The sequence below is a fragment of the Nannospalax galili genome, unplaced genomic scaffold (genome assembly GCF_000622305.1).
Source record: "Nannospalax galili isolate Female #2095 unplaced genomic scaffold, S.galili_v1.0 scaffold1217, whole genome shotgun sequence".
NCBI classification, from domain to species: domain Eukaryota; kingdom Metazoa; phylum Chordata; class Mammalia; order Rodentia; family Spalacidae; genus Nannospalax; species Nannospalax galili.
This window is the reverse complement of record NW_008339068.1, coordinates 154,263-180,258: the sequence shown is the minus strand read 5'-3', so window position 1 is coordinate 180,258 and position 25,996 is coordinate 154,263. Positions and strand designations below refer to the sequence as shown.

At 51.2% G+C, this 25,996-nt stretch overlaps 2 protein-coding genes across 21 annotated transcripts in view; both read left to right on the top strand.

The window, feature by feature from the left end:
• Positions 1–13,747, top strand: part of Znf775 (zinc finger protein 775) — a 29,594-nt gene extending 15,847 nt beyond the window's left edge. For all 9 annotated transcript variants that reach the window (XM_017798351.2, XM_017798352.2, XM_008833778.3 and 6 more), the window contains 2 exons: positions 2,790–2,871; positions 9,152–13,747. In XM_017798351.2, the coding sequence (XP_017653840.1) occupies positions 2,841–2,871; positions 9,152–10,716 (1,596 nt within the window). In that variant the 5' untranslated portion in view covers positions 2,790–2,840 and the 3' untranslated portion in view covers positions 10,717–13,747. The remainder of the gene's footprint in view (positions 1–2,789; positions 2,872–9,151) is intronic.
• Positions 13,748–18,901: 5,154 nt separating this feature from the next.
• LOC108490880 (zinc finger protein OZF) lies at positions 18,902–25,328 on the top strand. 12 transcript variants are annotated; one of them, XM_017798355.2, is made up of 5 exons: positions 18,907–19,028; positions 19,552–19,605; positions 21,135–21,996; positions 22,155–22,282; positions 23,229–25,328. In XM_017798355.2, exon 3 carries the CDS (start codon positions 21,163–21,165, stop codon positions 21,772–21,774), a length of 612 nt encoding a protein of 203 aa, XP_017653844.1. In that variant the 5' UTR covers positions 18,907–19,028; positions 19,552–19,605; positions 21,135–21,162; the 3' UTR covers positions 21,775–21,996; positions 22,155–22,282; positions 23,229–25,328. The 12 variants fall into 12 exon arrangements, with proteins under 12 accessions (XP_017653846.1, XP_017653845.1, XP_017653844.1 ...); XM_017798354.2 differs by lacking the exon at positions 18,907–19,028 and adding an exon at positions 19,119–19,196; XM_029563892.1 differs by lacking the exon at positions 18,907–19,028 and adding an exon at positions 19,243–19,284 and having other exon boundaries at positions 19,547–19,605.
• The last annotated feature ends 668 nt before the right edge of the window (positions 25,329–25,996 follow it).

Sequence of the window (25,996 nt, the reverse complement as noted above, 5' to 3'; positions counted from 1 at the left end):
CCTCCAGGTTCCTGCCCTGAGTTCCTACCTTGGGCTCCCTGATGAACTGTGACCTGGGAGATGTAAGCTGAATAAACCCTTTCCTCCCCAAGTTGGTAGTGGTCAGAGTGTTTTGTCACAGCAAGGAAGAACAAACTAGGACACTAGGTAAAGGGGACCCCCAACCTCCAGCAGGCTCCCTCAGGTAGGGCTTGCTGTCTGCCCTCTGCTGCCGTCTCCTCTGTGCCCACCAGTGGGTTCCATCGTCCATGAGAAAAACATAATGGGTGTGCTTCCCCGACCCTGCTGGGGAAACAGGACCAGAAACAAAACCTGCTGCCCTCCCAGAAAAGCTCCCTGTGGGTGGAAAAGAGCAAGCAGGATTTACTTTTTAATTGAATAAGAATTAGGAGTGGTGACACTGCCGGCCAGAGCTCACCCTAGGTGTAGCCAGGCAGATGGCACACACATTCTCACTGTAAACCATGGCTGATCCTCAAGGAGGAGGACACAGGTGTTGCATACAGCTCATCCTGAACTCACCTGGTCATTGGTCTAACCTTCTGCTGGCTAACTGTCCTTATCCAAATTAAAAGCAAACTTTGTATTTTTATGACAGGAGCAAAGTTTGCAGCTCAGGCGCCAGCCTGCCTGAGGTAGGCACCCACCTCCCTGGGAGATGGGCCGCTGGGCTTTCCTCCTGTTTATATCTCCAATGGATGGCTCTGAGATCCTTGAGGAAGACCTTGGTGGGTTGTAAAGCTAGAAAAAGGCTTAGCTTAAAAAACCCTTATATATGTTTTGAGGACAGAGCCAGAGCCTAAAAAAAAATGCCCTGAGAAAAAGGAGTTGTTTCCCCCCCTCTTTGTACCAGGAAAAGTGATTTTTCTTTAGACACCCAATTCCTACCTCTAGTCAGGGTCCTGATTTTCTAATCTGCATAGGTACCCCCAGATCTGACTCAGGAGGTAACCTGGGGGAGGTCAAATAGAGGGCTGGTCTCTGTGAGGGCCTCCAGGGTGGGTTTTCTAGTGAGGATAATCCAGTCATGGTGCCCCAAAGTCAACACTGGCTAACACCTCTAAGAGCCCTTGCCCATGACCAGCACGAAGCCAGCTTTGAGTCTCCATGTGACAGCTAGCCACAGAGTCCCTGGTGTGCTAAAGGAGATAATGGTGGATGAAGCCAGACCCCAGTCTTTGGAAAGAAAGCCATGTCACTGTGGCTCAAAATCAGGTAGCATGTTTGGGAAGACAGACCATTAAGAGCATGTCAGGCAGTAAAAGGTGTTGGAAGGGTGCTGGAGAATGTAGCTCAGTTGGTAGAGTGCTTACTTAGCATGAACAAAGCCCTGGGTTCTATCCCTAGCACTGCTTTAAAAAGCCAGGCATGGTGGCACAGGCCTACAATCCCAGCAGTAGGGAGGTGGAAGCAGGAAGATCGTAAGGTGAAGGTTATCTTTGGGTGCCTGCTGGGTTTAAGGCCAGCCTGGGCTACATGAGACTCTGTCTCAGAAATAGGGGTTGGAGAAATGGATGAGGGGTTAAAGAGCACAGACTGCTCTTGCAGATGAGTTCACTTCATTGCACCCATGTTGGGAAGTTCACAACTGCCTGCAGCTCTAGCTCTGGGGGGTCTGACACTGTAGGTACCTGTATTCACATACCCCTCTCCCCCACATACACACAACTAAAAATAAAAATAAATCTTTTTAAAGAGGTAAGGGGTTGAGGAAATATAAGAGGGAGTTTGGCTTGTTCATTGAGGTCTCAGGGTAGTCTGTGGAGGCCAAACCCTGGGACATCCCAACAGCTGCATGTTCTGTGGGAGCTGTGTTCTGTACACAAAGAGAAACAATCAGGAATGTTTAGAAAATGGGTACAAAATAACATGAACGCCAGGTCATGAACTATGAACTGGTGAGCATGTTCCTGATGGTGGTGGTAGTATGTGTGTGTGTGTGTGTGTGTGTGTGTGTGTGTGTGTGGTGGTATGCATGTGGTGGTATGTGTGTGGTGGCCTGAGGTGTCCTGAAAGGGTTTGTCCTGAAATGTGGATAGGGACTTTGAGAGAGGGGCCTACTGACTTAGGAGTGTGGGGACAGATCTGCCTTCCTGGAGCTGTTTTTGTTTTTGGTGTTGGCACTTGGGATTGAATTCCCGGCCTTGAACATGGAGGCAAGCACTCTGCTGCAGAGCTACGTCCCCAGCCCCCCTAGGGGCCTTCTTAAGTGGGTTTTACACAGTCTCTGGCCTTACCTCAGGTACTTGGGTGCCATGCCCTCATATACTGCTCTGCCCATGCTGAGGGGTGGGCCTTAAGGCTCTGGTCTGGGGCTTAGGAAACCTATTTTTACTTCTTTTAAAAATTTTTATTTTTAATTATGTGTACATCTGTGTGTGGGTATGTGCATGTGACTGCAGGTACCCATAGAGAGCAGAGGTGTTGGATTCCCATGCAGCTGGAGTTACAGGTGGTTGTGAGCTGTCTGATGTGGGTGCTAGGAACTGAATTTGGACTCTCTGGAAGAGCAGTACACACTCTTAACTGCTGAGCCATCTCTCTAGGCCAAGACCTGGGTTTTATCCAGTTCTGCCATTCAGTCATCTCTTGGCACATCAAGGGCCCTCTCTGGCCTAGCTGCTTCTTTGCAAAATGAGAATTGTACTGATTTACCATCAGGTAGGCAAGCAATTAGAAACCCTGTGTGTTTTACCTGAGGGAAAAAGAGCATGATTTATGAGATTGGAAGGGGGGGTGGGAAAATGGGTTTTGACCTCGTGCCTGGGCCATTCTCTCTCTATCCCTAGATGGCAGGGCAGAGACCTTGACAGCACTGATGCAGTGGGAGGCCTGCAAGGATGGAGAACAGCCAGGCTAGCAACAGCACAGGTAAGAGAGAGGTCAGCTCCCTTCTCCCATCATCATGGTGGTAGTAGTTGTGGTCATTGTCACCCTCCTCCTCCTCCCCCTCCTCCCCCTCCTCCTCCTCCACCTCCTTCACCTCCTCTTCCTCCTCCTCCTCCACCTCCTCCCCCTCATCCTCCTCCCCTTCCTCTTCCTCCTCGTCCCCCTCCTCTTCCTCCTCCTGCTCCTCTTTCTCCTCTTCTTTCTTTTCCCCCTTTCCTGCTCTTTATCTTTTTCTCTTGTCCTCCCTGAAGCCAAGTGTACCTTGCTGCTCTCAGTATCATCTAGACCACAGGATTTCAGGGTAGGGAACAGGACTTTGAAGGTCGTGCAAAGAACAGAACAAAGAAGGGGACTTGGGAGCAAAAGAAACAGCAAAGCCAGGTCAGAGGAGACTCATAACAGGCTGGGTAGGAAATGTGGTGTGTTTTAAATGCCAGAACTGGGACTTGAAGGCGGTTCTGTTGATCAAACATGGAGAATGAGCACTCTGGGTAGGGTGGTTTGCTAAAAGCCCTGTTGTTTATTGATTACAAAGCTGTCCTCATTCCAGGCCACTTGAGATCATGAGGTCACTCAGAGTTCAGAGTTTTCATCTGCTCTATGACACCAGCAAGCAGTCTGGGGATTTCCCAGGCAAGTGCTGTCTGGAGTGGAAAATTTTCCTGCCTGGTCATGTGCTCTGGACAGAGCCCTCTGCAGTGCTGCAGCAGCCCCTAACACCTGCAGGCAGCTCGCCTGGCTCTTGCTAGCAGCTCTGTCTTGGGAGCAGAGAACATTATTCTGTAATGATGACTGAGGAGTGTTAACTGTAAGCCAGAGGCTTTGATCACCACCTGAGCCCTAGGGAAATGTGCCCCTGGGGCAGGCTGAAGTTCAAGGGCACCTCCTTCCTTAGCTGCAGGACCTGCTGGGACAAGTGCTGGGCTTATGTCCCCTATGCCCTTCAGCCAGGTAGATGGGAGAGGCTCTGTCCAGGGTTATCTTTCTGGTTGGAGGGTTGGGAGAGGCTCTGTCCAGGGTTATCTTTCTGGTTGGAGGGTTGGGAGAGGCTCTGTCCAGGGTTATCTTTCTGGTTGCTCTTGATGGATGTCAAGAGCAAATTTAACCAGGAAGGTGTTGACTTGCGGGGCTCTGGGTTATTGAATGGAGACTGTCAGTCAGGGACAGTGATCCTGGGTCTTTTGAGTATACCCGGGATTCACTCTTGGGCTTCCGGTTTAGATGCTTGGTACTACATACTTCCTTTTCCCGTACTTCAGTGCAGGTAAGGAGACAGTCCTATAATCAATTCAACTCATTGCATTTGGAGATTCAGTTGCTGCCAATACCTAATTGAAATCACCACTTTCATTCTAAACAGTGACTTGCTAAAATGCTTTCTTGTGACCAAGCACAGGAAGGCATATGAAGTTGTTTTGCAGGAAAGAAATTGGCTCCTTAAAGACACTTCCTATGATGTTTGAGGCCATGACACAGAACTAAAGGGCTTCTGGTCCTAGAACTAAGTGCCACCAGAGTAGAAGTGAAGGATTTTTTCTTCATATCTCTAAAACTCTGTCTTTAGATTAAAAAACTATTTTTATTTTATATGCATGAATGTTTTGCCTGCATGTATGGAAGTGTGCCCATGCATGCAATGCCCAAAGAGGCCAGAAGAGGGCGTCAGATCCCCTGGAACTAGAGTTATGGATGGTTGTTAGCTGCTATGTGGGTGTTGGGAGTCGAACTTGGATCCTCTGCAAGATCAGTAAGTGCTTTTAACTACTAAGTCATCTTTCCATTCCCTAAAACTTAAAAAAAATTAAAAAAAATTTTATGTGTATGAGAGTGTTGCCTGCATGTAAGTGCAGCAGTGCTGTGCAGTGCCCACAGAGGTCAGAAGAGGGCGTCTGATCCCCTGGAACCGGAGTTAGCTGCCATGTGGGTGCTGGGAACTGAATGTTGGTCCTCTGCAAGAGCAGCCAGTGTTCTCAAATGCTGAGCCATTTCTCCAGCCCCCATTCCCTAAAACTTTGAAAGCTTAAAACTTACAATACTTGAATATTCTCATAAAAATTCAAAGACAAAGTGAAGCTCGCCTTTGACCTCTCCAGTCCTCTGCTATCTTTATGGCATCTGAACGCTGGTGTGCCTCACCTTGACCATGCACCGCGCTTTGTTTTTCTAAATTACATCAGGTGATTAATATAATAATTTTTTTCAACTTTTTTTTTCCTCTTAAAATGTTTGGAAATCTTTGGCATTGTCATGTAATGTTCTCCTTCAGTCTTGTCAACTGCTGCATAATATTTCCTATTATGAAGAGAATGATTTTTTTTTTTTGTCTTTTTGAGACAGGGTCTCCATGTAGCCCCAGCTGTCCCGGAACTCACTATGTAGACCAGGCTGGCCTCGAACTCACAAAGACCGCCTGCCTTTGCCTCCCAAGCGCTGGGATTAAAGGCGTGCACCACCAAGCCTGGCATTTGGTTTTTTTGAGACAGGGTCTCCCCACAGCCCCAGTTGGTCTGGAACTTACTATGTAGACCAGGCTGGCCTCAATCTCAAAGAGATCTGCCTGCCTCTGCCTCCTGAGTGCTGGGAATAAAGGCGTATGCCATCATACTTGGCTGAGTAAAAATTTTTTAAAAAATATTTTATTAATTTTTTTTATTCGTGCGTGTGTGTGTGTGTGTATTACACGTGCTTACAGTGCCTGTGGGGGTGAGAAGAGAGCATCAGATACCTTGGAGCTGGAGAACAGGTGGTTGTGAGCTGCCCAACATGGGTGCTGGGAACTAAACTTGAGTCCTCTGCAAGAGCAATACACACTTTTAAAGACGGAGCCATCTCTCCAGTCCTGGAAACAGGGCACTCTTAACTACTGGGCCATCTTTCCAGTCCCAGTCCATTTCTTTTTATTGCTGAATGTTCCTCCTTGTATAAATATAGCATAATTTATCTATTTGTTCCCTTTTCCAAGGATATCTTGTTTGGAATTGTTTTCAACTCATTTGGGTCAATACCCATAACATGGATTAAATGATAAGCTAATGTTCAACTTTGTAAGACATTGGCAGTGTCTTCCAAAGTGGCTGTACCATGTGCATCCCCACCAGCAAGTTCTAAAAGTGATTTTGTTTGCTTTTATACCGAACAACCTTGCTGAACCTGTGCTGGTTAGCTTTAGTGTCAACTTGACACACCTGGGTAGAGGGAACCTCAGTTGGGGAATTTCCTCTATTGGACTGGCCTGTGGCCATGTCTATGGGGCATCTTCTTGATGAGTGATGTGGGAGGGCCCAGCCCACTGTGGGTGGTGCCACCCCTGGGCAGGTGGGCCTGTGTTGCATAAGAAAGCAGGCTGAGCAGGAGCCAGGGAAGCAAGCCAGTAAGCAGCGTTCCTCCATGGCCTGTGCTCCAGCTCCTGCCTCCAGGTTCCTGCCTGAGTTCCTACCTTGGGCTCCCTGATGAACTGTGACCCGGGAGATGTAAGCCAAATAAACCCTTTTCCCCTCAAGCTGGTAGTGGTCAGAGTGCTTTGTCACAGCAATGGAGAGGCAAACCAGAACACTATTTATTAGGGAATGCTTTTGCACATCTAGGTTAATATTTATAAGCAAATGACAGTTTTCTCATCTTCCCAGCACTTGTATATTTCCTTCTTTCTCTCTCCTTTGCTTTGGCTGATTCCTCAAGTCCAGGGCTGAATAAACAAATGATAGCAGGTATCCTTATTTTGATCTTAATGCTAACAGTTTTCTATTCTTTTGCTGTTGATTAGAATGCTTGCTATGATGTCTAGTATGCCTCTTTTGACAATTTAAAATATTTCCTTATAGTCTTAGTCTGTTAATGCCTTCCTTCCCTCCCTCCCTTCTGAAATGATGTTCTTGCTCTCTGTACATGTACAGTGGTCCTGGCGATCACTCTCAAGGCCTCTCCCACTGTGCTATGGACCGAGCTGATTTTTCACTTTTAATAGGATAGTATCATCAGTTATATCAAATCATCCTTGCTTTCCTGGGAACAATCCCAGCAAGGGATTGTTAGGCTATTATTTTTAATCTTGCTGAATTGCTTTCCATATGTTTGTGTGAAGGAACAATAAACCTACAACTTCCTGCCCATTCTCATCCTGGTTTTGTTTTATACCACAGTCGTGCTTGACCTGATTCTAGACTTACCTTCCTCCCTTCCTTTCCTTCTAGTTGCTGAATAGTTTCAGAGCTGGGAATAATCCTTCTTTGAACTTTTAATAGAATGTGTTGATACAGTCATGTCATTTATTATTACTCAATTTTAGTATAGAACTTTGGTTTTACCTTTAATTTCTATTTTACATAGAGTTTCAAATTTAATGATGTAAAGTCTGTACCTGACATTTTAGGGTTCTTAGAATCCTTTGTTTTATTAATGCCCTTTTCTGCTTCTTTGAATTTGTTATCTTTGTAATGCTGAAATCTGTTGTTTAAAGATTTTTTTCTCCTCTTTTTCACAACTGTTTCATCCTGCCTCCATTTTATTGAGTGTGAACTTCTTATGGAAACATGACACATATATAGAAAGGTGCATACATTACAAGCTCCGTAAATTCTTACAAAGTGAACCTGCCTGTGTAACCAGCACCCACATCAAGGGAAACCACTGAGGTAACCTTAGACCCCATGCCTCCTGAATGGATGGGCATCCTGGTTTCTAATTCACAGATTAGCTTTACCAACTTTGATGTTCATACAAAGGGAATCACATACTCTGTGGTGTCTGAAGCTGTTTTCACTATGGTTTCTTCCCACTGTGGCACTAGGCAATCAACCCCACTCCCCACCCCCACATACCCATGTACTTTGGGTGTAAGGCCTGAGCTGGTAGCAGCTCCTCTGAATCTTGTGGATTGCCTTTACTACAAGGACAGTGCCACACCTGTTCCCATGCTAAGGTTTTCGGTTTATCTTCTCATTCTTTTGTGGAAGCAAGGTGAGGTTGCCAAACAGTGGAGGTCCTAGTCAGTGGGATATTCCTGCTCCATGACTACTGTGCTGGAGCAGGGGCCCAGCCAGTGAAGAGGAAGTGGCAGTGACCCGGAGTATGGTGGCCCTAATCACTGAGGGGCTGGGAGTGCCTTTGCCTAGAAAACCCCCAGTACATCCATCCTCTTAGAAAAAGAATAGCAAATTTGGGGCCACTGAGATAGCTCAGCAGGTAAACTGCTTACAGTGTAGGCCTGACAACCTGAGTTCAATCCCCAGAACCATTATAAAGGTAGAAGAGAACAGACTCCACAGAGTTGTCTTCTGACCTTCACATGGAGGCATGCATCAGGCTCCCTCCACATTCATCACACACATACACACATGCACTTAAAAAAAGAACGGTAAGTTTTGAAACTTAGCCATCTTCTTGGTCCCCAGGTCAGGAGGCCTGGCAGTTGGTTTCTCTAACATCTCTGCATCATTTGGGCCCTGGATAGAGGTCCAGCTGATGCTTGAGGGACCCCATGGCCTTGGCAATGGCAAGAGAGCCGTTCACTTTTCCTTTGTAGTGTTAGTGTCTCTCTGCCCACGTGGGATCCTTTCTGCCTTCCCCTAATCCCTTTCTTTTCTTTTTTGTTTGGGGATTTTCTTTTTTATTTGATTCACACAGGCTCAATCACATTCATTAATGAGAGAAGCTGGGACAGGAACCTGGAGGCAGGAGCTGAAGCACAGGCCATGGAGGAGCACTGCTTACTGGCTTGCCCCTCTGGCCTGTGCTCAGCGTTTGTTTCTCCTTCCTTCCTTCCTTCCTTACTTCCTTCCTTCCTTCCTTCCTTCCTTCCTTCCTTCCTTCCTTCCTTCCTCCCTCCCTCCCTCCCTCCCTCCTTCCCTCCTTCCCTTTCTTAACAAAAACTTTATCAAGAATTTCATACATGTATATAAGGTGTTTTGATCAACTCCATGCCCACTCCCTCCCCTCCAACATTCCCCCCTCTGAAGAGGTAACCCTAAAATCTTTCAAGGATTAGATACAAGGACCCAAATACTTTTGACATTTTTGGCCCTTGGAACAGAGTGTGTTGCCAACAGGCCCAAGGACATTTTGACTTTTAACCAAGAACCTGGCTGCTTTTCTTTGGGGTCTTTGTACCGTAACTGCCCCCTTTCTTTGCCCCCTCTTTCCCCATTTAAAGCTGTTTGCCTCCGTTCCTCTGGCATCCCCTATTCCTCCCGCACCTCTTTCTCTCTGGCTCTTTGCATCCCACAGACAGTGACATCTCCCCGACTTCTCCCTTTGCTTCTGGCAGGAGACGGGCTGGTAAAGGTCAAGCAAGAGAAAACAGAGCGGCTGCTGCAGACGTTGGCGCCTCAGGACAAGGAAAATATATTTCAGCAGCATCAGGGCCTCCCGCCATGTCAGACCATGGGGCGGCCTCGTGGTCTGGGGGCACAGGAGGAACCTGGGGGTCCACGGTGGGCCCCATCAGCTGAGCAGGACACGCGGCTGGCCGCTCGAGTCCCAGCGACAGCTCCTGGCCCTCTGAGCCCTGCGCTTTCTGCTGGCGGAGGTCACTTCGTGTGCGTGGATTGCGGGAAGAGGTTCAGCTGGTGGTCGTCCCTGAAGATCCACCAGCGCACGCACACCGGGGAGAAGCCGTACCTCTGCAGCAAGTGCGGCAAGCGCTTCAGCCAGAAGCCCAACCTGGTGCGCCACCAGCGGCACCACACTGGCGAGCGGCCCTTCTGCTGCCCTGAGTGCACCAGGCGCTTCAGCCAGAAGCAGCACCTTCTCAAGCACCAGAAAACCCACTCTCGGCCCTCCACCCACGTGTGTCCCGAATGCGAGCGCTGCTTCCGCCACCAGGTGGGCCTCCGCATCCACCAGCGCGCCCACGCCCGGGACCGCCAGGTCGCCCGCTTCAGCTGGCTGGAGATGCTTCGGTATTCTGCCGTACGCCGGGCCTGTCGCCTGCGCACGGGGTCTCCTCGAGGGCGCCCCCAGTGCGCCTGGGTGGGTCTCTGCCAGGGCTGGTGGGGCGAACCCTGGGTCCGGACGGCAGCCCACGTTCGCTTGGGTGCGGGTGGGCAGCGCCAGTTCATCTGCAACCAGTGCGGCAAGAGCTTCACCTGGTGGTCCTCGCTCAACATCCACCAGCGCATCCACACCGGCGAGCGGCCCTACGCCTGCCCCGAGTGCGGCAAGCGCTTCAGCCAGAAGCCCAACCTCACGCGGCACCTACGCAACCACACGGGCGAGCGGCCGCACCCGTGTCCGCACTGCGGCCGGGGCTTCCGCCAGAAGCAGCACCTGCTCAAGCACCTGCGCACGCACCTGCCGGGCGCCCCGGCCATGCGCTGCACCAGCTGCGGCCAGAGCTGCCCCAGCCGAGCGGCACTGCGGGCTCACCAGCGCGTGCACGCTGCTGCCGAGCTGCTGAACTCCCGGGCTGCGCTCCGGGGCCGCGAGTCTGCTTCCCAGTCACAAGCTGAGGCCGCGCAGCCCCGCGGTCCCCAGGATGCCAGGGGCGAGCTGTGCGGCCCGGAGCGCGGGGGCCTGACTGAGGCCAGCGACCAGCGCCAGTTCATCTGCAACGAGTGCGGCAAAAGCTTCTCTTGGTGGTCGGCACTCACCATCCACCAGCGCATCCACACGGGCGAGCGGCCCTACGCATGCCCAGAGTGCGGCCGCTGCTTCAGCCAGAAGCCCAACCTCACGCGGCACCGACGCAACCACACTGGGGAGAAGCCCTACCAGTGCACCGCCTGTGGCCGCGGCTTCCGCCAGAAGCAGCACCTGCTCAAGCACCAGCGTGTGCACCGTGGAGCCCTGGCGCCCCACCCGGGCCCGGAGGAGGAGGAAGAGGAGTTGTAGCGCCCTGTGCTGCTGATGGTGGAGCGTGCTGGAGTGGGTGTGCCTGCAGGGTGCATGTGGGGACGCAGATGATGGCTGGGAATGCTGGCTCCGGCTCCTCGAGATTCTGAGGCTGAGAACAGTATTCCAGAAGCATCCCAGAGGGCACCTGGAAAAGTGCCTGTGGAGAATGTGAGATCAAAGCTGCGGCAACCTGAGTCTGAATGTGTCTGTGATGGGCTGGGCCCATTAGTACACCAGCCTCAGACACTTAGTGAGGGGCTGTTGGGGACCCTGGGAAAAGTTCCTTATGTGGAATGGCTTAGAACTGGCGAGTGGTAGTACTAGCCTGCTACACAGGCTGCAGGATGGCCTGAGAGAGAGAGAGAGAGAGAGAGAGAGAGAGAGAGAGAGAGAGAGACCGACCCATGAGAAGGTTGTGACAGACTCCTGGATACCGAGAATGGGCAGTGGCTAGGGAGGGACCAGCATTTCCGAGAACCAAGGACATTGCCAGCACCTCCTAGCCTTCTGTTGGGACCACTGGATGGTTGAGGACTCTTCATACACTGTGGAGGGTGCTAGGTATGGGGGACCTGGTATGTGTGTGATGGTTAGGGGCTGGGGTGCAGGCAGGTGGTCCCAGCCTTGGCTTGACTGCTTGGGGAGGTGGCTGTGCAAGAATGGGCTGTCTGTGGCAAGTGGGTGGGTGGATGTGACTGACCTGGATCCTTATCCACCCTGGTGTTGAGGAAGAGAAAAATGAAGGATTGAATATTCTTGTTGGCATTGTCCTTTCTGAGCCGTGCTGACTGGATCCCAGATGTGTGATCTCCCTGGAATTCTTCTGCCCATCCTCCACCCACGATCAGGGCAGGGAGCCTTTCATATACCACCCACCCCATGTCCTGCCAAGGCTGGAAGGCAGTTTTCTGTTTTCCACTCTCAAGTCAGTTTCATGGTTCATCTCATATACTGAACACCCCCTCCCCCATTCCTCTGAGGTCACCTCTCATGCTCTTCCAAAGCAGAGTGGCTGAGGTCTTGGTGCTGACAGAAGCCTGGGCTCCAGCCTCGGCTGTGGCATTGGATGGAGTCTTCCTAGAGGTTGGAGGTGGATGTTGAGGTATCAGAACTAGATAGCTGGGGAGGAAGGTGGGGCCCAGTATGGTTGATGGAGGAGGAAGAGCTGCTCTTCTGGTCTCCTGGGGCTTGTATCTTCCTGAGGATGCTTAGCCGTGCCTAGTTCAGCCTGGCTTCTCATGAGCACTCTGTAGATCGATAATGGTTTGAGGCTTTTCATTTGGGAGAAGCTTTAGTTGTAGTGTTACAGAAAGACAGGTAAGGTGATAGGAAGGACAAGCAAGACCCTTGAGACCATTGTAGATTTCCTGAGAAACACAGTTGCCAGTGGTGCTTAGCATTCGGCCTGGGCTGCTCCCTCCGGGTCCAGTTCTTTGGTCATAAACTGGGTGAAGTCCCACACTGGGGGAGTTGTGCTGATGAGCTCCAAAGACCAACTGCCGAATCTAAAGGCTTTTCCTGCCACCCCATCTGACCCACACCAAAAACCGCTCCCCTGCCTCCCTGTGATGCTGTGTTCTTTTCCAGTTCCTCTCCCAGCCTTCCCTGCCCAGCCCAGGAGGTGCCCCATGCCCTGCATCACATTAAAGTGTACTACTCTCATGGTGGAGTCCGACAAGCCATTCACTTCTTCCATTGTCATCTAGCAAATCCTGAAACTAACTTGAGCAAGCTTCTCTACTCTTGAAAGGCCTTCTAGGGCATCACCATTTGTTTCTGGGTCAGAGAGCCAAGTGGCTGAGGGGTGGGGCAGGCAGACACAGAGGAGATCAGACTGGCCCGCAGATGTGTTCTGTTCTCTTTCACCATGACCTGTGCTTAATGTCACAGTGCAGTCTGAGTAGGGCTTGGGAGTAACTGAGGCCTAATTGTAGCCTCCTGATACTGCAAGTTGGTGAGGATGCCTGTTCACTTTCCCTGGGTGGCTGACCCTCTCACAGGGTCACAAGACAGACAGAGCCAAGTCCCCCAGAGGGATGAATTACCAATATACATGCACATTGACCACATCTGTACTACAAAGCATTCACTCACCAATAGGTCTGTATGCCAAGCCTCATCTAGGTGAATAAAACATGGCCCCTGCCCTTGCTTAAGGACATTTGTGAAATCATTTTGATATACTGCATGATTTATAACAATCTATGGTCAACTTCTAGACAAATGGCTTTCAGCCCTGGCCTTATTAGCAAGACTTTCTAACCTCATCTCATTTAATCCTACGAGGTCAGAGATATAGGCTGGGCGGTGATACAGCCATTTGTCACAAATGAAAGAGGGGTGTGACTTTCCCACCAGGTTGTGTTCTAGATTGATGGCAGGTCCTAGGCCTCCCATGAACCAAAGCTGCATCGGCTGTCATAGCCCTAGGCTGATTCAAGGACAGCGTGGAACATCAACTTTACTGCTCATTCCCTTTCATTTTAAAGTGGGTCAGAGAATACTGAGGAAGAGATGGCATGCAATCAAAGACAAGTTCAGACTTGTTACCCTAGTGGTTTATGGTGCAAGAAATGGCAGCGTTGCAGAGATTAAGGGGAACCAAACCACGAGAGAGAAAGACTAAAGATTTCTAAACAGCCGAGTCTAAAGGCTTTTCTGTGGCCAAGCTTGTAAAAGGCCATCTCAGCTGGGTAGGACTGGATTTCTGGAACTGTCCTTGTCTTTTGTTAAGAGCAGGCTGAGAGCTAAGTCAGATGACCTTGGTATGTGGAGAATGGTTGTCCTTTGAGCCTGAAGTCAGGCTCCTTGGGAGAGTTTGGTGCCCACTCCCCAGCCTCATGGGTTGATTTGCCATGTGGAATTGCGCTGAGGGAGAAGGGGCTGCAGAGGCCAGAGGAGCAGCTGCCAGGTAGGTGCAGACCCATGTCAGGGGGCCTTGGTGGAGGGCAGAGTAGAGAGCAGTTCTGAAACATTTTTAAACGTGGTTTGAATTTCATAAATATCTTTGTCCTTTTGGCTGGAGGAGTATTGGGGCCAAAAACAGCACATTGCCATATATCACTATTCGACCTAGATGAAGCAGGAGCAGTGCAGAGAGGAAAATGAGTGACATCCCTTAGGTTTCCCCTTTGGGGAGAGACAGCTGGAATCTCTTGGGTTTCCAGGTTTGGAGTGCGTTGCTAAAACTTTCCCTGGGGAAGATGTAAGCAACATACACCCCTCTGCCCTTGGTCCCAACAACAATCCGAGGTACTGTTTCACCGACGTTCACCATGGGGAACCAGTGAGTTTATGGGGCTTTACTTACAGATCAGTGGGTGAGAAGGTACTTACAGGAGTGTCAGTGCTCCTTCATAAGGCTGTATGGGAAGGTCTTGCCCAGCCTACATGATGGCTTCCCCATAGCTGCATAAATGGAGGCTCCATTCCCCTAGGTTTTTCCAGTCCATATACTCTTGCCTTCCCAGACACCACATGCAATTACAGCAGAATTGTCCACAATAGGTTGGGAATAGTGGCCAGATGCTCAGATAAGGGTCCCATGACCCTCCCTGCCCCTGCTTCTGTGAGGGGAGGTCAAGAAGTCAAGCTATGATGTCAAGTTGGCACAGCTGAACTGAAGATGGGAGGGCAGTCCTGTATATCAGAGGGGAAGTGTCCTAGGGCAGTTCTATCCAAAAGCACTTTTTAAAAAAATTATGAAATGTGTTGTCCAATATCTAGTCACTAGCCACATGTGTCTATTAAACATTTAAAACCGGGGGCTGGTTATGTAGCTCAATTGGTAGAGTGCTTGCCTAGCATGCGTGAAGCTCTGGATTCTGTCCCCAGCACTACATAAAACTGGGCACACTCTGTGCACATCTCTTAATCTTGACACTTAGGAGGTATCAGAGGTAGGAGAATGGGGAATTCAAGGTCATCTTTGCCTATATACCCTGGTTACCTGAGACCCTGTCTCAAGAAATCAAACCAAACAAAACAGAATAACAACACATCAAGTACTGAATTTTAGCAGTAATTTCTATTAAATGGCTTCACAGGGCACAGATATATCCTAGGTATGATACTTCCATTGGCAGAAGAGCTACCAGCCTTACCTTCTCTCTCCCCTTCCTCCACTCATTTTTACCCATGGCTCATATCGAGAAAGAAGTTTGTTTTTGTTGGGAGTAGAAGATAGAGTCACAGCTCTCAGGTTGAAGCTATCTTGGCACGTGACCTACACAAGGCCTGTAGTGTAGTGCCAAGCACGCAGCAAGCATTAACAGGTGGTTGCTATTATTTTAATAAACTCCATGTGTGGCTACGTGCAGAGCACATGTACCTATGGAAAGAGGAAAAGAATTGGGCTTGGTCTTTATGAGGAATTGTGTTAGTCTTTTTGCCACTGTGAAAATACCTGAGAAAAACAACTTAAAGGAAGTCTTAAGGACTTATTTGGGCTCAGGGTTTCAGTCCCTGATTAGCTGACTCCATAGTTTTGAGCTTGAGGGGAGGCAGAATACCATGGTGTCTGATGAAGGGGCTGCTCACTTCAGAGCAGTCAGGAGGCAGAAAGAGGAAGGGCCAGGCATATCATGCCTGAGCATGCTCCCCAGGGACTTACTTCTTCCAGCCATGCCCCACCTTGTACCTTCCATCATCCCTTATACTGCATCATATGAATCCATCAATAGATTAGTTCTTGAGCCTTTGAGGAAGTGGGGAGGAAATTGTATCCAAACTGTAATAGGAATGAGCCATTCTCATGTTTAGTAGGTCTGCCATGAGTTTAAGGGTTTGGCAGAATTGATGTCATAGGTCATGTGCTGGGTTTCAGTGAAAAGGAAAAAAACTTTGGAGCAGATTATATCTTATAGCCAGAGCCCCACATCTATATTCAGGTCTCTGCAGCCCCTCTTGGCCCTCAAAGTTGTAGCTAGACTTGTAGTTTAGCTTACAACTTATTTCTCATCTTTCCTCCATGGCTGCCCATCCAGTCATCTTATGTAACGTGTGACTTCATTCACTGAACAGACATTGACTAGGGACCAATTACGTGCTGCATACTTGAGCTAGAAGAATGCTAAAATCATGGTCCCTGCCTGTATTCGTTAGTTTTCTGCTGCTGTGATAAAACACTATGCCCAAATGCAACTTATGGAAAAGTTTATTTTGGCTATTTCTGTCTTTGTTTGCTTTCTGATGCTGCAATAAAACACTGACCAAAACCAACTTGAGGTGAAAAAGGTTTATTTCATTTTACTCTTCCAAGTGGCAGTGCATCGCTGAGGGAAGTCAGGGCAGGAATTCAAGGCAGGACCTGGAAGTAGGAACTGAAGTAGAGATCATGCCACTTATTGGCTTGCTTCCTCTGGCTTGCTCAGCTACCATTATTATACAGTTCAGGCTCACCTGCCCAGGGGGGACACCACCCAAAGTAGGATGGGCCCTCCTATTTCAATCAGCCATTAAGAAAATGCCACAGGCCAATCTGGTGGAGGAAATTCCTCAGTTGAGGTTCCTGCTTCCCAGGTTGTCAAGTTGACAACTGAAGCTAACCAGCATAGGCTTATGGTCCCAAAAGGAGAGTCCATAATGGTGGAGGAGGCATGGAAGCAGGTGGCCAGAACAGGAAGCTGAGACCTCACATCTTCAACCACAAACACAAAGCAGAGAGAGCAATGAGCTCTCAAAGCCCAGCCCTCAGTGACATGCTTCCTCCAGCAAGGCTACACCTTGTAAAGGTTCCATGACCTCCCTGAACAGTACCACCAGCTAGGAACCAAGCATTCAAACACTTGAACCTGTTGGGGGACATTTCTCAAACCACCACATGGCCCTGGGATGTTCACAATCTGATGGGGATAATGCAAGTGTGCTCAGTTCCAAATTTGAAATCATCATGGGTATTTTGATGAGAGGTATTAGTGCCCACCGCTTGATGCCTGGGAATGGGAAGAGCTTATTGGAAGGAGATGGGAGGTGGAAACCTTGGAGACGTATCCCTGTGCAGGAGGAGCTCAAGGATGGAGCCCAAGGATGGCCAATGCAGTGACCTGTAAGGGCCTCAGGGATGTCCGAGAGCCCTGTCTGTCTAGAATGCCACAGGGTGAATGCAGCCCAGTGACTGATCAGGGCCTGCTGAATTAGCTTCTGCACCCATACAGGAGTCTCTGGCCTTTGTTGGGGCCCAGAGTCCAGCTGCCTCAGGACCCTCACAGGATGCTGGTGACCACATGTGGGCCACTGTCCTGCCTGAAGAAGCATGCTTGTGTCTGCAGAATATTGCCGCCATTGCCTTGTTATTCCATTTGCCACAGCACAGGAGGATGGGGTCCAGCAGGAATGAGGTGGGGAAGGTGCATGTGTGTGAAATGGGAGGAGCTGAAATTTAACCTTTATCCCACTGGCATTCCCCACAGAGATCTAGGGTTTTGGATAGCCCTGTGTGAGTCCCATCCCGAGCCCCTAGCTATGTTACTTTAGCACAGTTTACCTCAAAATACTGTTAAAAATGTGGGTACTGGGTTGGAGAGATGACTCAGCTACTAAGAGCACTGGATGCTCTTGCAGAGGACCCAGGTTGGGTTACCAGCACCCACATGGTTGCCAACAAACTTCAGTTCCAGGGTCTCTGACACCCTCTTCTGGCCTCCTCAGGCATTGCATGCATGTGGTATACTTCCATACATGGAGGCAAAACACTCATATAAAATAAAAATAAAAAAGTCTTTTAAAAAGAGTGGGCACTGTCTTCCAAAATTTGTGTTTGCTTTAGAAAACTTTGTTCTTTGCTGTGTCCTCACTTCCCTCGTGGCCTGCTGAAGAGATGAAAACCAGGAGCTGGTGTGGGAGGAGGTGTGGCAGTCCTCTGAACAGAGGTGTGGGTGGCTGTCAGTGGTCAGGAGGCCCTGTGGTGCAGGGATAGGAACTCCACACTTGTCCCTGGTACAGGTTAAATCTCCACCTTGGTGGACCCAATTCTTTGGCTTCCTATGTCCCTTCCCTGTTGCCTCTAAGATGCCACTACCTCTGGGATGTCTAACTCAGGGGCCCACAGACTTTGTGAGGTTGTGTGGGGCTGGAGGGAGGGCCTCACTGAGAAGCTGGACTCACTGAGACGCATTGGTTCTAAGTAAACCGAAAGCAGGTGGGCATGGCTTCCAGGCCTAGTGCCCCAGCATAGAATTCTTCAGGTACACTGGAAACCTGGGAGCCACAGGGTGGGGGCCTTCATGGCACCCAGGGGACCAAGTTTCCTGAAGCCCATCATGTACAGCTCCCCTACCTAACAGTCATGCCTCAGCATCTGACAGATTAAAGCCTCACCTGGGTCTTAGGAAGTCCCCCACTACTTTCTTTGAGTGGTGGTTACTGAGGGCCTCAGAGAGAAGACCTACTGAATGTTTCTCTAGTGATTATAACCTTGAAATCATGTTAGTCCCAGGCCTGCTTCCTCATCAATCCAGTGTGAATTCTGAGGCCCTTTCTCCTGTGATCTCTGCCACTTAAAGCTGTGGGGGAAGTCACTCCATGTTTTATTAAAAGAAAAAAAAAAAAACAAAAACCAAACAAACAAACCCCAAAACAAAAAACAACTTCCCCACCTATAAAGTGGAATAATAACACTTGTCTAAGTTCCCACGGGCTAATACATGGGGAAGGGTGGTGCAAAAACCCAGGCTATGGACAGGCAAGCGGTATTATTAAAGGGCAGTGGGAAACTGCTTTCCCGGGACTACAAACAGCTCTTTTATGGGACATCTTTGACTTGATCACAGTAGACTCAGTTCTGTCCAGGAGGGGAGTTCGGAGGGCGTCATTTCTTCTTATCCCCATAGTCACCCTAGTCACCATAGCAGGGTAGACTGTGTTAAAACTGGCAGCTTTGAAATCCAGGTTCCAAAATGCTCCAGCGCTGGAGCCCCTGCATTTCCTGGTTTCTCTCTCCTCTAGGTTAAGGCGCGCTGCTCCCAGAGCCCCAACCCGATCTCCCAGGCCCTGGGGCAGCACCTGGGCCCGGCCAGGCTACTCCTGCCTTGAGATGAGGGAGGTGACTATGGCGCTTCTCAGCAGGAAAGGGGAATGGCTGGGGCGGGGGCCCGGGAGACTTGGGGTGACCCGTCCTGCGGGCAATGCTGGCCCCAGAATCTGGTCCCCTCTCTGGCCTCGGCAGGCGCAGCGCTCGCAGCCTTCCTTTTTCCGCCAGCCAGGTTTTTGGCGAGTTAGACCTCCCAGCCTCACGGGGCTGCTGTGCGGCTGCGGCGACGTTGGCGACTGCGGCGCTGCAGCAGAGGCGAGGGCTCCAGAGGCGGTGCCATGTGAGTCCCCAGCCCGGGCCGGGACTTCAGGGAGGCTACCGTATTTATCCAGGCCAGTGCGGGACCCCGGGGGGCGGGTCACTGCAGGCGTGCTACCGTATTTGCCCGGAGCCATGCAGGCCTTTCTGGGAGTGGCAGTGCTGCGACTTAATTATCTATTTATACATGGTCGTGTGGTTCCGTGGGGGGCGCTGCGGGCGCGGGGGCGGGGGTTGCATGCATTCTCCCAGGGAGCCGGGGCTGGCAGCCAGGCAGGGTGGGCTGCGGCAGCTGGGTGGAGGCCTACGTATTATGGTGGGGGTGGGGTTGCGACGCACAGCTTACCATATTTCTCCAGGGTCCTTCCGGCCCCAAGAGTTGGCAAGGCTGTAAGAGGGGGTCGGACGGGGGTGAGCTCTTGCTATTAATGCAGCTGTTTGTCCAGACCAACGTTTCGGGAGGCTTGCCGGCTTTATGGGGGCGGGGAAGAAGGGGCGCGGGAGTCGCTGCAGGAGAGTTACCGTATTTTCGTTGGGCAGCTCAGATTCTAGAGGAAAGAGCCACCGCTGGAAACCGCAGAAGGGGAGCAGGCTGGGCTGTGAGTGTGGCACGGGATGGAAGAACCTGAGCGTGGGATGGGGGCCATGGCCTTGGGCCCTCTGGGTCCCGGTCAGGTCAGGGATCTAGTGGGGAAAGTAGGGCGGCTGTTCAGTGACAGGGCCAGGCTGACTTGCTAAGGAGACTTTAACAGTCTGTCTTTGCAAACGTCAGCACAACTCTCTGGGGGAGAGATTGTGGGTGGGGTCTATGGCCAGTGGTATGCATTCCCTTCTCCAGGGTGGGTTCCTGTTCCACCTTGGCCTGAAGACAGGGGAAGACTGAGAGGGTGTCCCTGAGACCCCACTCTGCAGGTAGATTGACTGAGGCTGGAGGTGTGGAGAGGCCTGCAGGGGATCTGAGAGAAACCCTGTATAAGCTTTCCTGATGGAGGGGGTGAGTGGAGGGGTCCCCAGTGCCCTACAGAGCTTGGGAGTAGTGGCCATACACAGTGCCCCTCCAGGAGCAGGTGTCGGATAGGAACAGTGAGCCTTTGCGAATGGACAGGTCTGCAGTGGCTCTCTCTCTCTCTCTCTCTCTCTCTCTCTCTCTCGTGTGTGTGTGTGTGTGTGTGTGTGTGTGTGTGTGTGTGTGTGTAAGGCATTTTTAGTTGCTAAGCAGCTGATATACTGAAGCTTTTCTATTTCAACAGTGAGTCAGGAGACTTAGGGCCTAGTAGTCCTGGCTCACCTTGCTGTGTGACCTTGGACAAGTATGTTGAATTCACCCAGTCTCAGTTACATCATTTACAACATGGGGCTCAGCAACACTGTTCTGTCCCTTCCTCGAGGCTGTTGTGAGGACAGTGGGAAACTATTTCAGAGGAACACAGTGGCCTGGGAAGAGTCTTCTGGGGGAAGTAGGCATGCCGGGAGCCCAGTACTGGGGATGTCTGTGGAGCACTGAGCATGTTGCTCAGTCATTGGGCCAGGCCTGGCCCCCTAGGGCCTTGTTTTGGTTCAGTGACCCTCCACCTTTTAAGTATATGGTTCATCTTGTTAAACAAGGAGGCGCCACCTTTAATGTTTAACCCAGGGAAGTCACTTTCAGGTTCATAGGGTTTTTGTTTTGTTTCCTGCTTTCAGTCACCAGGATCTCACCTTCCTTGCAGGTTTGGGGTGTGCCCCTTATTGCTTCCTTGGGAATCTCTGGAGAGGCACAGGATAACTTTCCCATCAGCATTTATCCCATGCCTTGTATGTGTCAGGCACACAGGGTTTGGGGATCTTTTAATAGAAAGTAGCCCTGTTGTTGAGGTGCTGGAGTGGGGATAAGAGGTAGCCAGACCACCCCATTCCAGGGTGATGATGAGGGTCTAGGCAGCAGGGGGATGCTGGAGAAGTCAGGGAAGGCTTGTAGGAGGAGGCAGCTCTTGAGAAAAGCCCAGAAGGACAGGCTGTGATGAAAGGAAACTACAACACTGTAAATGGGCAAACGCTGGAGGCTGTGGGGAGAGAGTGATTCCTCAGGCTGGGGTATGGCTGACCCTGCGGTTTTCCTTGACCCTTCTCTCCATTTCTGCTTCTCCAGGGGCTGGTGATTGCATCTGCAAGTGCCCATGACCGAGCTGGTGTCCTCCAGGGGAGGGTCCCCTGAGGGAGACGGGGAGGAGTGTCTGGGGGACGAGCAAGGCCTGGTCATCCACCACCCCGCGGAGGAACAGTGCCACCGCTGCCCACTGTGCGGTCAGACCTTCTCCCAGCAGCCCAGCCTAGTGCGGCACCAGAAGGCTCACGCCGGGGCGGGCCGCGTGGCGGCCTTCGTGTGTCCGGAGTGTGGCAAGGCCTTCAGCGTCAAACACAACCTCGAGGTGCACCAGCGCACGCACACCGGCGAGCGGCCCTTCCCCTGTCCCGAGTGCGGGCGGTGCTTCAGCCTCAAGCAGAACCTGCTCACGCACCAGCGCATCCACAGCGGCGAGAAGCCGCACCAGTGCGCACAGTGTGGCCGCTGCTTCCGCGAGCCTCGCTTCCTGCTCAACCACCAGCGCACCCACGCGCGCATGCCCGCGCCGCACCCCCGCCGCCCCGGCGTCTTCGGGGAGCGGCGACCCTACTTCTGCTCCCGCTGTGGCAAGAGCTTTGCGCGGGAGGGCTCGCTCAAGACCCACCAGAGCAGCCATGGCCATGGGCCCGAGGGCCCGGCGGCCCATTTAGGCCGCGTGCTATAATGCACACGTGGCTTTCCACCTTCGACTGCCTCCAGTTCCAGAGCCTCATCCCAGGGCGCTGGAGCTGGCGCTGGGCTGTGTTCTCCTCTCTGGATGGGCTTTCAGGGTCTTGCGGTGTTGAAGGGGCTTGGGCCTCCCTCTTTCCTGCCTCCCTCTGGACCCTGTGGCTGGCTGCATGCAGCTTCTTGGTTTGCCTCCTCAGGCTGCTGCGGCCTAGAGCAGGTGAGATCCACAGCATTGGCCAGAGTCCCCCACTGGCTTGGGGGTGGTAGAGTGGGCATGCATTGTTTGTTCCCCAGGTTAGAAGTGGACGACAGGGCCTGTTTTGGTCTCTGTGACTAACTGCTTATATCTCCATTGCCCGCATGTCACACTCGAAGGCAACTTGGAGAGGGCCACTTTCCACAGTCCCCAGGCCAGAGCTCAGCTCCCAAGGCCTCAACCTTCTGCACCCACTGTCTGTTGTCCTTGAGAAGCCATTTCACTTCATGGCTCAGTTTGCTCATCTGTAAGTTTAGGGGTGAAGTTGAGGGGTTCCTCCTCCCCCACTGGGGTGTTGCAAGATTTTGCTGTTGTGAGAGAATGAGGGTCATTTGTCCAGAGAAATTTTGCTCGTTAGCCTCGTGAGCTGGGCAGTGCTCTGCTACACTCTTGGGAGGACCCCAGGTCTAAGCAAAAGAGAGGCTCCAGCGAAGATGACAGAGCAAGGTCACCCAGTGAGAATGAGAACTGGGGCTTGGTCCTGTGATCCCTGATTGCAGGTTGTCACTCAGGCACTGGCCTCTGCTATGTGACACACAAGGAAACCAAAGTTTGTCCAAGCTTGTTCCAAATCGCAGTTAATAATTGATGCTACGAAGGGGGTTGGATTAGATCTGGGCTTTGTTTTGGATTCTGGATCTCAAGTCCCTTCGGCTTCATTGCGGAATAATGGGAAATGGAGCAGAAGAACATGGGAATGTTGCCAGGGGCAACAGGTGCTAGGCCAGCATGGGCTCCACATCATCCTAGATGCTGGGGGTCCTGAGCCAGCCTCTGCTCCCTGAGCCCTTGCCTCCTGCTAGGCCTGTGCTATGTATGTGCTGGAGACCTGTCCCTTGTGCTCTCTCTGTCCTCCCTTAGTGCCATGTGACTCTTTTGGAATCACACTGGCCTCTGTTCAAGGCCAATGGTGGCTATTGCAATATGGGTTAGTACTTGGTGGCAGAAAATAATATTAAGATCCTGGGACATCTGGAGTTAGTCACTCAAATACCCAGAACCCAAGGTATCTTTATGTGTAACTGGGATAATAATCTTGGCAGTCCTTGGCAGGTGACTAAGAGGGTATGCTCAAGTCTCGGGCAGATTCAGAGTGGGTCAGTTGAATGTGCCCACCTATTCCAGAGGGGAGGGTGGGCAGGACCATATCACTACTGTGTACTTGATCCTGGTCTCTTTGTTTCTTCGAACAGATGTGGACAGGACCTCATGACCTAGGATGCGCAGGGCACATCTGGGCATGGAGACTAGGGATGGAATCACATGAGGCCTGGCACCCAGGCATGAGGACATGACTCCTCAGAAGACCTACCTCTGGAGGTGCCCTATACTGGTAGAACCTGGGACTAGAGGGTATTTCCAAGCCCTGGTGGAAAAACTCCCCAGGTCTGGTTTGAGTCACATCTGGGCAAACCTCCTTCTGACTGCCTGACCGTGGACCTCAACTCATGTGTGGGAACTGAAATGGCACCCGTGTGGAGAGCTGGTTTCTCTGCTCCAGTGTGGCCCACCACTTGACTGAAGGTCAGAGAGAAGCAGTGACTGGTCTGTGCTGACAAAGCAAGTTGGTGGCAGACCTGGCTTGGGAGACAAAACTTCCCCCCTAGGCTTCCATACCCTTTCTGAGCTAGAAAGGTTAACAATTCAGGGTCATGTGACCCTTTATAATCTGATGGGGCTGTGGAACTTCTCCCAGGTCAGTCTCAAAAGCCCAAGCAATTTCAGGAGCCTCTGGACACCAGACTGAGGACCTTAGCCCTGGAGGCTTCACCTGCCCCCCTTCCCTTACTCCATCAAGAGCACTACCAAGTCATGTTTCTCTCCTCCTGGTCTTCCCTCGTTTGCAGATAAAGAATTCTGAGGCAGAGACCCTTTTGGTTCACCCCTTTTCCCCAATCTAACCATCACCACGTTTCTATAACCCAGTTTCCCTTCCCCTGACATGGCCTAAGATGCCCAGTCTCGGTTGCTTCTCTCCTTTCTGTTTCTGACAGGCTGTAGGTTTCCACAGTGGAACCCTCTGCTTGACTTTGCTTGTGATATCACTGTGAAGTCTCAGGGGAGGCTGGACCGCCAAAGGGCTGGTAAATCATTGTGTTTTCTCTGTGTGTATCCCAGGTAGAAGGAATACTGTTTCTGTCCTGCCTGGCCAGGTGTGCAGCTCCAGGCAGGTATCCCCTGGGAAGATTGGGGTGGATGAGCACCAGAGCTTGGCAGTTGGTGCCTGTGATTCTGGATAGTGGGAGAAGCCAGTGGATGAGTTGTTTGTCCCCCAGATGAGCAGGAATAAAGTAGAAGGGAGTGGATTCTGGGCTACTACTGGTCAAGGACTCCTGTCTTCACATTGGAGCAGGTCAGCTGCGAGTCTGTGAGTACTTCCTCACTTCCCCAGTACAAACCACTCAGAACCAGGACACTGTGCAGGGCTGGGTAGAAACCTGCAGACTCCTGACCTGGGATTTTACTGTTCTGTCTCCCATGAAGTTTGGCTCACAGGTTCTTACTGAACCCCAGTGCCTCATTCTGGGGTTGCTGTGTGCTCAGAGATCTGAGAAAAGGGGAGGCATTCCATCGGCACCCCAGGGCCTTCCGTGCAGCTCTTATCCTTGGCCAGTCTAGAGGAGCCCTCGCTGTGTCCCTCAGCAAATTGTCCAGCTTGTCTCTTCCCTGCCATAACTGTGCTATGCCTTCCCCTGTGATACTCTGAAATCTTCCCCTTCCTTTCTTCCTCTCTGCGAAGTCTCCCTATCCACCAGGGCTAAGCCTCCCAGCCCACCCAGCTTGCATACCTTCCTCTGAACAGTACCCATGTTAACACACTGTGTCTTCCTCAAGTACATGCTGTCTAATCTTATGCTTGTTTCTTCTGTGTACGTGCTGTGTGCACGCATGTTCGCTTTGAGTCCCCAACTAGACTGTGAGCTCCCTGAGGGCAAGAGGCTGTCATTTCTTTTTCAATGCCGAGTGGGTCCAGCACAGGGCTGGGCTCCTAACTCTCAGGAAACACTTGTCAACTGGCTGATGAAATAAATGCTGGAGGTTGTGGGGGCCTGGGAGGTGTGCAAGGGGTGAGGGTGTGAGGGTTAGTTGGTTGAGCTCTGGGTTGACTCATTGAATCAATAAAAGATGCTGGGGGCCTTAGGTCCATGCATACTGGGGGCAGTGGGAGGAAGAGGGAGTTCCCCTACGGCTTTGCAGGAGTGCCCATGAGTGATTGTCTAGGCTGGACATAGCTGGAGGTCCCTGACACCTGCTGGAACTGATTGAGTAAAATAAATGTTCCTCCAACAATAGCAGATATGAGGGGTGATCTTTGGGGTACTTAGCCAGGAGTGATCTTTGGGGTACTTAGCCAGGAGGAGCACGGTCACCTCTATCCTCATCATTTCTGGAGGAGTTGTGTTCAAGGTTCCATGGACTTATCTTCAAGGTGGCATGGTGGTCAAAGACTGTAGGGCCTCCCCACATCCAGCTAGTGGTTCATTCATCTGTTTGGATTTGGGTAACATATCTCCAGCCCCCTCCAATGAGATGCAGCTCCAGTGGCTTCCTAAGCTCTCAGAAGGTCAGATCTGCTCAGAAACTTTGGGGTATTCCCACTGGCACCTGAGGATGAGCCACCAAGAATACTTGAGTCAGGAGATAAGACTCTAGTGTGGGTCATCTACAACAGGAATGCTTGGGCCAGTCTCATCTCTTCTGATTTTAGTCCTTGGATGTGTGACATGAAGAAAATAGTGCCTGCTCCCTCACCTCACAGAGTTGCAGCAAGAACAAACAAGTCTACAGATGATGATGCAAGTGCAGGGCACACCTCCATTGGCACCCCTGGTCCCTGAGGTGGAGCCTGTCTTTTCTAGAATAAAGCATTGGACAGCATCTTAGTGTAATGCCCATCTGCTACCAGGTGGCCTTGTTAGTGGGGAGGATCTGGGCCTAATCACGGCCTGAGGCACCCTCT